General features: G+C 40.1%; 1 protein-coding gene across 1 annotated transcript; it reads left to right on the top strand.

Moving 5' to 3' along the window:
• Nucleotides 1–782: 782 nt before the first annotated feature.
• On the top strand, nucleotides 783–12146 carry LOC117481964 (arachidonate 15-lipoxygenase B-like). Its single transcript, XM_034129910.1, has 12 exons — nucleotides 783–926; nucleotides 1319–1517; nucleotides 4059–4161; nucleotides 4824–4924; nucleotides 5814–5980; nucleotides 6150–6293; nucleotides 8570–8773; nucleotides 8868–8952; nucleotides 9032–9203; nucleotides 9720–9841; nucleotides 9961–10061; nucleotides 11946–12146. Exons 1-12 carry the CDS (start codon nucleotides 783–785, stop codon nucleotides 12144–12146), a joined length of 1743 nt encoding a protein of 580 aa, XP_033985801.1.
• Nucleotides 12147–12442: the final 296 nt, after the last annotated feature.

Here is a 12442-nt window from a genome sequence, read left to right as displayed (position 1 = left end):
GACGCAAATTCGCTCTGACGGCGCACATGAAGCGGTGGACGCGGCGCGGATCACGCGATTGAGGCGATTGAAGGGGGCCGCGTCAAACGCGAGAGTTCAATTTTTTCAACTCGAGCGTCAAATTCACGTAACGCGTTCTCGCGGAAGCCAATCAGCGGTGAGGATCTCAGCCTGCCGTCACTGACGTTCAACCAGAAAACATCAGCCGTTAGCTGTTAGCAGTTAGCACACAGAGCTCACAGCTCCTCATATCTGTTCCTGCCTGTTCAGACAGGCAGGTATAGAGGGGCAGACAGATTAATGTGGCCAGGGGATGGGAAGTTTGGGGCCCTCTGCTGGAACCGCTTCCTCCGCAACCTGACCCAGGATAAGGGGTTGAAGATAGATAGAAGAATGGAAAAGGCCTTCAGGACTAACTAATGGTTTCATAGTTCATATTGTTTTACCTGTTTTAATATGCAAACATATTTCTCAATGATTATCAGGAACTCATTTGAACAACCTTCGGGTCAATGCCCTACATGTCTGACTTTACGTCACCATAACTTTATTCTACTACTTCTTGCTGGACACTCCCACAAAACTGTTTGTATAAATAGCAGAATCAGTGGGGATGACTTTTATCGAAAGAGCCTTTCTTTAGAGAAACTTCCCGCTCTCATTAAAAGGCAAGAGAGATGCTTTATGATTTGAGGTTGATGTAATCACAGTTACTCGTATTAGTACTGAATGGTTATTATAGTTCTCTCACAACCAGGATTCTTCTGCTTTCCAGAGCGAAAATGGTGGACTATAAAGTGACAGTATCCACTGCCTGCCGTGATGATTCCGGCACTTCACACAAGGTCTACATTAGGCTGGTGGGGAAAGATGGGGAGAGCAAACGCACCTGGCTTGAAGTAGATTCCTCCTTCATCCCAGGAGCTGTAAGTCTTAAATACGCCTTTCTATATTCAAACGAAGGCTTTAACATGCTTCCTCAAACTGAACAAGAGATAACACACACACTAGTACTAATTTACAGAAACTCAAATAATAAGGTGTTTATTAAGCAACATGAATAAGATTGAAATACAAGATAGCACAGGTAAGTGTTCATACAGGGAACACTCTGCAGCCTTGACATCTAGTTGCTCTCTGGGAAGAAGAAGCAAAGACAGTGAACATATCTTCTGTATTGCGTACATTTTATTATTTTCTCAACCCTTATACATTCAGTCATTTGGTGATAATCATTTGGATGTCAAAGCTTATTGGTTATCAAATACACTTTATCTCTTGTATCAATGTTTCCAAACAATTTCTGTCATTATACCAGGTGTCTTCTTTCACTGTTTCCTGCCCTGTCTCCATTGGAGAGCTGCATCAGATAGAGCTAGACAAAAAGCCAACAGAAATACAAGATGATTGGTTCCCTGTCAAGGTGGTAGTCAAATCCCCTGAGGGAGGCACCTACACGTTTCCCATTTTCCGCTCCATCACTACCAGTGATGTACACTACTTCGATGAGGAAAAAGGTTTGTGAAAGGTTTGTTTGACCTCCAGTACAATGTGCACTTTCCAGAAGATATGAAGTTATAACAAATTCTTCAAGCTGGTCTATAAGGAGTCCAGAAAAAATTCTGTATGTTAAAACTTTTTTTGATTCTTTTTTTAAGCTCCGGTTACGCCGCCTATAAAAATGTCTGTTATGGCAACAAGCCATCAGGTAGACCCGGCTTGGCGAGAGAAACACTATCAGTAAGAGCTCAGAGCGTATTCACATTTTAATTGTATTAAATCCTAAGATAACATGTATCAGAATCTCCTCCACTTTTGGGGAAATATATTCCTTATATGTAATGACATATGAATCACAATGTGACAATAGGCGCGTTCACACCAAGTACTTTTCCCACAATAGTTCATGAGAACTTTAGTTCACGAGAGCTAGATCGCGTTCACACCAAAATGAGTTCCTGGGGGTGGATTAGGCAAATGAACCGCTGACGTCACTTCTTCTTCTTCTGCTTTGGGTTTACTGGCAGGCCGCAAACAACTTCACGGCGAGTACAGTAGGTGGCGGTATGCACCTTAAAGTTGCAATCCGCCAAAAAACTGAGAGAAAAAGAAGAAGAAAAACCTCCCGCGCCCACTTGCTGTAAATGAGGCGTCTGTTTACCTTCCGACCTCAGACATGAGCTTCGTCTGAGTTATTTAACCAAACACAAATACAGATCGTCGACCAGTCAAATGCAATAGCAATGCTGATTCGGAAGCGAAGGCGGTTAAGAAGGATTGACAAAAGGATTGGACGACGACATGCACGCGCTACGCTACGTGTGAAATGAATAAACTGTGCCAGGTGTGTCGTATGCACACTAAATAGGCTCAGCAGCTAACACACCTTTATTATATATCCTCCTGAGAGCAACTGCATCCGTCTGCCATGAACCCTACGTGTTAGTTTTGGCCCATACAGTATGTGTCGTGTAAAATGGGGGAAATCAAAAGTTAGCAAATCCCCATGTCATGTTTATAAAAACATTTAGTTTTAGGTCAAATAATTATTACACTTCTCTGAAACTCACTACACTAACTCCTAAGATGTTCCCTTACTATAATTAATTAAAAATATTGAACTCACAACACTGGTAATAACAAACTTAACCATTTCTCTTTCTATAAATAAATAGTGCTTGTGTTGGACGCCATTTTGAAATACAATGAAATTATCTTTTTGAAAGCCACAATAAATAAAGCTTTGCCAGTTTATAACCGATGAAACATGATGGTATCAGAATAATCACTTACATGTGATGTATCATGCTACACAGGTCACTGTAAAGATAAAGTGTCAGAGGAGAAATAAGCAAGCTTAGTTACAATGTAATGAAAAATGTAAGATACAGGCTCCGTTTAATCGCCATAGGTTCTCTTTTATTGCACACTCAAGACAATATCAGACAATAACAGCATCACGCTGTCCCAGGTGTGTCGTATGCATGTAAATAGAAGTCAACATTTTCAATATCAAATAAAGTGTCAGTAGTATCAAAACATACATATATATATATATATATATATATATATATATATATATATATATAATAACAATAGGTAGGGTCAGCGACAGACACACCTTAGTGCAAAGTGAAGTGTCAGTATTAATAACAGTGGCATATATATATATAATCACAATAATACAAAATTAACTGTCCCAGGTGTAGGCAATTTGGGGTGAAGTGTCTTGCCCAGGGACACAACGACATGCTGACTGCAGTGGGGTTTGAACCAAAATAAATATCAAAGTGCCCTTATTTATTGTTTTGTGCTTAATGTATGCTTGAACTTTGTTTTATAGGGATTAGTGGACATCAGTTAGATGTGTAACCTTCTTTCAAGGCCAGAGTAGTTACAGTGTAAGTGGATTGACATCTAACATAACATGGCTGAGTACAATTATAACAATCAATAAAAAAAAGGAAAAATAAATAGAATTTCAATTACATTTCTACTTAAATGTGCAAACATATTAGAACATCAGTCTTTGTGGCATGCAGGTAATCAACTGTTTAAGCTTTTACCATTAACATGTAGAATGAATGTTGCAAATGACTTGAAATTATAGCAACTACAATGTAGGTAGCATTATGTCCAGCTAGCATGCTAATTGCTAACGTTATATTATCGTTTTATCCCGGAGGGGAAAACTAGTTTCTAGTCCAGAGAGAAACACCTCGCCTGAAACACACGATTAGTGCCATGAGTTAGTGAAGCAAATTACAGAACATTGGGGGACCAGGGTCAGATGAACTAATTTGAACTACTTTAGTTCCTGGGGCTTTTTGGTGTAAACGCAAATATATCGTAGTTCTGATGAACTATTGTGGGAAAAGTACTCTATACTTATATAGTAGCCTATAGTTGCACCAGGGTTTATGATTACAAATAAAATGGCCTACTTGTAGGTGCAGTTTCCCCCTGGTTAAGCATTAAAGTAATAGTTTTACAAGATGATAATGGCCTCACCACTTTGCTATTTTCAATTGTTCACAGCTGGCATTCATGTGGAGAAGGAATACCCCATTGCATGAAGGCAGGAACGCTTCATTCTCTGCCCTTGGAGGTCAACTTTTCCTGGACCAAGTCCTTCGAGTTTTACTTGAATCTCATCACTGGGTGACGTCTTCAAAACACATATGTGTACTCTAGATTCATGTCAAATAAGCATTGCTTATTGTCAGAGTAAAACATTACAGACATTCTTGTAATGATGTTGCCTTTTTTGCTTTGTGGAGCAGGGAACTAGATGATTCAGTTGTGTGTCCTTTCACCAATACTGTGTGGATTTACAGTCTCCCTGTTTATCTACCTACCTACCTACCTACCTACCTACCTACCTACCTACCTACCTACCTACCTACCTACCTACCTACCTACCTACCTACCTACCTACCTACCTACCTACCTACCTACCTACCTAGATGATTCAGTTGTGTTTCCTTTCACCAATACTGTGTGGATTTACAGTCTCCCTGTTTTACCTACCTACCTACCTACCTACCTACCTACCTACCTACCTACCTACCTACCTACCTACCTACCTACCTACCTACCTACCTACCTACCTAGATGATTCAGTTGTGTTTCCTTTCACCAATACTGTGTGGATTTACAGTCTCCCTGTTTTACCTACCTACCTACCTACCTACCTACCTACCTACCTACCTACCTACCTACCTACCTACCTACCTACCTGCCTACCTGCCTACCTGCCTACCTGCCTGCCTGCCTGCAGATAATAAATAAATAATAATATTGTATGCTTTTCTTTGTTCTAGGCTGACTGAGCTGCTCCTGAAGGGAATTGCTTGTTCCGAAGAGAACTGGACTGATATTGATGATATCAAGGGAATATTACACACCAAGAACCACTTATCAGGTGTACTATTATAGCAGTTCAATGGTATACTTGACCCTGTATGCATGATAACAATAATAATATTAACAATAGTACTAACTAATATATAACATTTTATTATTGTAGGAGCCAAAATGCTTGTTTTGCCATTGCTTATTATTTATATTATTATCTTCATTTCCTTTTACATGACGTTTAATTCTTATTGGTTAACACTTGCGAAATGTATCACATTGGTGTGTAGTTAATTGGTAATCAACCACACCTGTGGGATCCTGGTTTTGTGTGTGACAAAGAGTAGAGGGTAAATTGCGCCGACACTTTCTGTTGAGCGTATGGTCCAGACTTGGATATTGTTTGTTTTGTGTTTTTATAAAACATCATGAACTCTAACCACATCACGGACTATGTATGGAACGTGTCACAGCAAAAAGCAAGTTTTAGCCTCTCAAGTTTTAGCGACCCCACAAAAGAGAGTAGCATGGAGGACAAGGCACAATCATGCATAACATGTAGCTATTTTACTAAAGTAAATGTAAAGGTGGGCAGGAGTCAACCTCAAGCTCTCTCTTTCAAAATGGCCTCTGGTATAATGGCCTTGTTTTGCGATCAGTTGAGAGGATTATTTTCTTACATTGAACACTGATCATATATTTTACAGAAGCAAATGAGACACTGATATTATGCTTTTTCCATTTGGGTAGGAAGAACTAGAAACTGTGATCACACAATCAAGACCCAGACAAATACAAACAGTGTCCAATAATATGTGTGTGTCTGCATTCTGTGTGACACATGGTTTCCTATTTTAAAGTTTCCCACGCAGGGTACAGTAAAGGTGTTAACAGAAGAAGAGTTAACATTTCTAGTATGAAACTCAATAAAGTGAAACTGCCACTTTTTTGTCTAGACTGTGTCCAGAAACATTGGAAAGAGGATGCTTTCTTTGGCTACCAGTACCTAAATGGTGTCAACCCCATGTTGATCCGACGTTGTTCAGCTCTGCCCAACAACTTTCCTGTCACTGATGAGATGGTCTTCCCCAGTGGTCCGTGTAGCTTAGCAGAGGAAATGAAGGTGATTGTCTTGATACTCTCAGTAGTAGAAACTTGTTTTGCCTAATGACATGGTGAATTAAGAATTGTCTGTCACAATAACATGTTCATTTAATATGTGTAATATCTATACTGTGTTGATGTGATTCTAATTAATCTAATACATTAGTTTCTCATCCTCTCTAAAACAGAAAGGCAACATATTCCTGTGTGACTACAAGCTTCTGGATGGACTGAAAGCAAACATCATCAGTAGGAAGCAGCAGTATATTGCGGCTCCCCTCGTCCTGCTCCACAAAACACCTGATGACAAGCTGATGCCACTTGCTATTCAGGTGAGATTTGCACTCAAGTAGGTAACATAAAATATTTATGCATTGATTAACTATCATTGATTCAACTATCATTCAAACTGCAGAAGAAGTCGGCCTATACGTTTATTTATTCCTGCCTGAGCCAGAGCCAGGCAGGAATAGTTGAGTTGGATCAACTTTTTTTTTACAAGACACAAAAGCATTGATGTATAAAAGACAAAGGAACGTGGGGCTGCTGCTCTAAATGTAATCCTTTGGTCTGACATGGGCTTCAACGAAAATGAAAAATGTCCCCTTAAAGGTTCTATATAAATGCAGTACATCTATATATACAGAGATGGGGTCGTTACTAAAAAAAAGTAATATATTACATATTACATATTACTTTAAAAAAAAAGTAATATATTACACTACTTCGTTACTCTCTACATAAAGTAACTCGTTACTTTACTGGTTACTTTACTCGTTACTTTACTCGCAGGGCCGGCCCGCCCCTCCCTACAGGCAGATCACGCAGACTGCTAAAGTTTCAAATGTTCTCTTTAGTTCAGTTTCCATTGTCGCATAAGACTGATCCAGATAGCTCTGACTATGGCTGTCCTCTGTCTCCTGCTATCTGTATTTTGCGCAGTATATCTCTGAACGATGCGATGGTGATTCCACTGTGCAAATGGGCAACATTACCTCTACTATGAAGGATGCTACAAGCCTGTCCATCTCTGCTTTGGTTACCGGTCCTCCAAATTCTAATTTGTGCCGCTTCGGAGTCGGCGGCGGCGACTCACAACATCCTCACTCTGGGTTCGGGGGTCCGGTCCTTAGCTATTAGCTTCACCTTAGCATGTGTTCTTTGCAGGTGTTTGTTGAGGTTTGACGTGGTGTTTCCAGCAGTGTATAACAGCTTCTGGGCTGGACACAGTTTGCACCTCACCGTCACATTCCTGTCTATTCTTCGGACGAACTCAAAATAATGGGCATACCTCCACCCCTCGAAAGTTATCGCTGACTCTGCCATGTTTATGCAGCACTGCAAGTGGAGATGTGGACGTGCAAATCGCGCAGATTACGTACATATAAACCTGCGGCGGAAACCCCTCTTGTCTGTCAGTGTGATTAAGACTGATTTTATAAAAGTAACGAAGTAACGCGTGTCGGGGCAATGTTAGTAACTGTAGTGTGATTACTGAATTATAAAAGTAACTACTCCGTTACCGACAAAAGTAATATTATTACAACTCTGTATATATATAGCACTTTTCCAGTCTCTGGGAATTAGGGGAGACTAATATACACCCCAATTGGCCATTCTATCGGGAACAATTCAGGGATCAGCTTCTTTTCCTAGGACACTATTGAAACCATTGACCCGACAATTGGTGGACGGCGCTCTTCCTCCTGAGCAACATAGCAAAAAGTTGCCATGAAACTACTTGCTAAAGATTGAGAGGCGAAGGCCCTCCCCTTCCGGTTGAGCTCCATGGGATCTTATTTCGGAAAAATGATGTATTGAAGTCAATGGAGAGAGAAAGATTATCTTTCGATCCCGTTTGAATTGTGCCACGAATTACACACATGATGTTTGTCAATTTAAAAGATAATTTTACAAGTTAAAAAAATAAAAATGTGTCGTAAAACTGTGAAGTAACACTTTTTTTGTGTGAAACCGCTCAATGAACTACATCTCCCGTCTCGCACCACACACCAAGACGGCCGTCACGTTGGCACATTTCACCTCTTTCTTTCAGAATGAGGCGAAAAGTATTAAAAGAGGTGAAAATCACTACAAGTCTGGGCATGTTGAGAGCTGTACATACACACAAGGGGAGTTAGTCGGTTCCGTAAGAGCCAGCATGCGGGACCGGGATTCTGGGATTTGTAGTCTTTCTAGTTGCGTATTTTTCATAGTCTTATATTTCAACAGTTTTACGACAAACTGTGACTTTTTTGACATGGAAATTATTATTTAAGATTGACAAACATCATATGTGTAATTTGTGGCACAATTCAAACGGGATCGAAAGATAATCTTTCTCTCTCCATTGACTTTTTCCGAAATAAGGTCCCATGAGTCCCACTGGAAGGGGAGGGACTTCGCCTCTCTATAGGAGTATTGATTACCTAAGCAGTGAATCAAGTCACAGTCTGAGAAGGCAGTCCCTCTGCTCTAACTTCCATATTTCAGCGTTTAACAGATTGACTGAAAAGTAGAGAAAAGTTATATATAGCCAAAGAAACAAAGATTACAGAAAATGTATCAATGGATTGAACGAACCACATCACCCTTCCTTCTCCTGCAGCTGAAGCAGACTCCAGCAGGAGTCAACCCCATCTTCCTGCCTACTGATTCTGAGTACGACTGGTTGATGGCCAAGGTTTTTGTGAGAAGTGCAGATTTCAACGTGCATCAACTGAATTTTCACCTGCTGCGCACACATCTGCTGGCTGAAGTCTTCACAGTGTCACTGATGCGCAATGTGTCAAGGACACATCTACTGCATAAGGTACCTGGAAGAAGAATACTTGATTCACTGTAGCTGTATTGTTTCAACTTTGTTAGAATGTAATAGTGTCACTAACAGAGTTCTCTCTTTCCAGCTGCTCGAACCTCACACTCGTTACACTCTGCATATCAACTTCCTAGCTCGAAAAACACTCATATCTGAGAAAGGAGCTTTCTCACAGCTACGGAAAGACCAATTTTTTTAATATCATGTACAGTATTTGTCTCTAACTATATCCCGAAATATTGACTGTTCCCTAGTTTGTATCTTCTGGTGGAAAGGTTTTGAAGACCATCCTGAAGCGATCACTGTCCTCATTGACCTACAGCTCCCTCTGCATACCAGAGGACATCACTGAGTGTGGCCTGGAGGCTGTGCCCAACTTCTACTACAGGGATGATGGACTCAAGCTCTGGGATATCATCCAAAGGTATAATAGTGTAGGCAGTTTCTATTCTGTAATAATAATCATGTGCTAGGAATGCAAATAATGTATATTGTAGGCAAATGTGGTTGCCATGCGAGAAACAGTCAAATGATGCTTAGGGTTAGGTTTGTTGGAACCAAACAAACAACTGAATCACATAAAACCAATTATGTCAATGAAGAAAAGATAAATCTGCTGGCACGCACAAAGGCTATAGATCTGTTTTAATGCAGTTATTGCCCCATTAAAGAGCACTAGTCCTACTATTTTCATAACAAAGTGACACCCATTGGTGGTATGCATCATGGAAGCCAGGTTAAGCTGGGCTAACTCAGCAAAAAAGCTAAATTGGCATGTTCCTCAAAGTTAGGATCCTCTTTTTCAAATATTTCACCAAAATGTTCAAAAGCACAGACCTGACTCTTCTAAAGGAATGGGCCATTGAAAGATGTCTCTACAGAGTGTCATACTAGTGCAGTGTGTATAATACACCAGCTAGAAATGTGTTTTACATTTCAGGTTTGTGCAGGGAATGCTCAGCTTCAACTACGGGAGTGATGCCCAGGTTTGGAAGGACGAACAACTGCAGGATTGGATTTCCGAAATCTTTAAATATGGATTTCTTTCCCAATCATCAACAGGTGGGCTAAAGAAAAGCTAAATGTTTTAGATAATAACTGTGCACATTTATGTACCATTGTAATATGATTATTTAAAAAAAGCCGTCTTAGTAAAGCATGTAATTCCCTCTGGTTCTCAGGGATCCCACAGAGCTTCACCACCGTGGAAGAGTTGGTGAAGTTTGTCACCATGGTGATCTTCACCTGCTCAGGACAGCACTCAGCCGTGAACACTGGACAGGTGAAGCCTCCTAATATACCACAATTATTATGTATGTGTGTGGAATGCGTAAATAAGGTTTTATTAGTATTTTTCTGTCCTGGAGAACGATGGATGAATTCTGTTAAAACAAATTACATTAGACTCAGAGGATTGTAAGCAAGTCTTTAAAATAAATAATATTTGAAAGCTATGTTAGCAAGTCAGCAAGGCTTTACATAGGCACATTGAGGCTTTAAGCCAAAATCAACAAACTGTGAAATTGTTGTTAAACTCACAAGAGCAAACTGGATTGAACCCACAGTGCAAAACAATGAGAACAGAATGGAGGTGTTTTACTTGAAAAAGGTTTTATTGCAAAACGGGCAGGTACTGTGAGTTTGTGGATGTAGTAGCAGAAAGAGCTGACACTAAAAATCCAGGACACGGGGCTGAGGGATATATAATATACTATGTAATATACTATATAATATACTATTATATACCATATAATAAGAGCAGCATTGGCTCAGTCTCTAGGGACTTGGCCTGGGAACCGAAGGGTCACAGGTTCACGTCCCGATCAGACCAAAAGAAAATGAGGAGTGCGGACTGCTAGCTGGAGCCAGTTCACCTCCTGGGTAACTGCTCCCTGGCTTCTTCACTCTGCCACCTCTCCTATCCTGCATGTGGCTCTGTCTTCTTCTTTTTTTCTTTCTTAATAGTGAATCTTAAGAAAAACATTGAACTTCAAGGAGGCACTACAGAAAACTTGGTCCTCTCCTCTCCTCATCCTCTCTAGACCATTAACCTGTTAAGCCCGAGAGACCCCGGTACCGGGGCACTCCCGCAACATCTTGCAGGAAACAGTGTCTGAGGGCATGTTCATTTAATAAACTATGAATGTTTTATATCCATGTAACGGGAAGAAACTCATCTAACTGATCCTTTTTTTTTTAAAACCCACAATGCTAACGCTGAGCCTCTGAATTAGCAATGAGCGAAAAATGCTAACAGATTACTGCACCGAAATTCAATCACAAAACCTTATTATTTATCTTTTCTGCACATCCAACACATCGTTTCACATCGTGAGGTGACACAGAATCGATGGGTACATACATTATCACTCAATGATACGAACTCGCGACTTTATAAACAAAAACAGACATCAAAACATGTGGCGCTAGGTAGCTAAAAACGCTAACATGGTTTACCTGTGTCGTAGTCTGGTCAAAAGTGGTCTTCAATGGCATTAAAACGATAAAAACGCTGCTGAAGTTAATCCATAGGTTAATCCAATGTGTCTGTGTCCCTTTGAAATGATTTCTGATAATCCATGAGCAATAAACCTGCTTTTCCGTTTCCAGATGTCAGAGCTAGAGTATAGGTTCGCTCTGATGCAAAACTGCATGCGCGAAGCCCCCACCTTTTCTTTGTACCATGTGTGTGAGAGGGGAGATTCCCCTTCGATTCTATTGGCTCTAACGGTCAGAAAGAGATGTCAATCACCAAAATCGACCAATGGGTTCCAGAGAAACGGTAAAACCCCCATTTCCACCCAAATCACCTCAGAGGTGGAGTTTACCTTACCATCATCCAAGGGTAGTTTTCACTATAAGTAAAAAATAATTTTTGGACGGACACTATAATTTACAGTTTTTTACTATGTTCAATCTGAATTTTCTTTAAAATAAAAAACATCTATATTGTTCTGAATTTTCTACATCCAACTCACAGGTTTATCATTACTTTGAGAAAAAGGATTATTAATTTAACCATTTTAGAAGAGAAGATATGGTCATTTGTTCTGGGAATGTCATTTTCGAGCCTGAGACCTGAAAAACAGGCTCAGGGCTAAACAGGTTAATGTCTGCACATGTTTTGTTCTAAATGTAATGGCACACAAATATTAATTTGTTGCAGTATGACTATGGTGGCTGGATGCCCAACAGTCCCTCCACAATGCAACTTCCTCCACCAACCACAAAGGGGACAACAAGTGAGGAAACACTGCTGCAGACATTGCCTAACAAGGGTGTGACAGCTAACACAATGGCCACCTTGTGGCTACTCAGCAACTCGGTCTCTGACACCGTAAGTGCCAAAAAAAGTTCTGTGAAATAAATTACATATCACCTCAAGATGTTCAGATGCTGTATCAAATCAATTAATATTATTAGCATTATATATATATTATATATATAGCCAGTGGCGTTTTTATATGTACAAAAGTGGTGGGGCACAAAAAACGTAGATGTCTATATATAAGCTTCTGCAGTGACGTGCAGTGAGGTTCATGGCTGGTGAGGCACTGGCACTGACTCTTCAGGTTTACAAATATTATATTTTGACCTAAACCAAAATATAATATTATTTTCAAAAGCTTTTTTTGTCTGATGCTTCGATTAATTTTAAACAGA

This window comes from Trematomus bernacchii, unplaced genomic scaffold (assembly GCF_902827165.1).
Source record: "Trematomus bernacchii unplaced genomic scaffold, fTreBer1.1, whole genome shotgun sequence".
NCBI lineage: Eukaryota > Metazoa > Chordata > Actinopteri > Perciformes > Nototheniidae > Trematomus > Trematomus bernacchii.
This window is presented reverse-complemented; position numbering and strand designations above follow the sequence as displayed.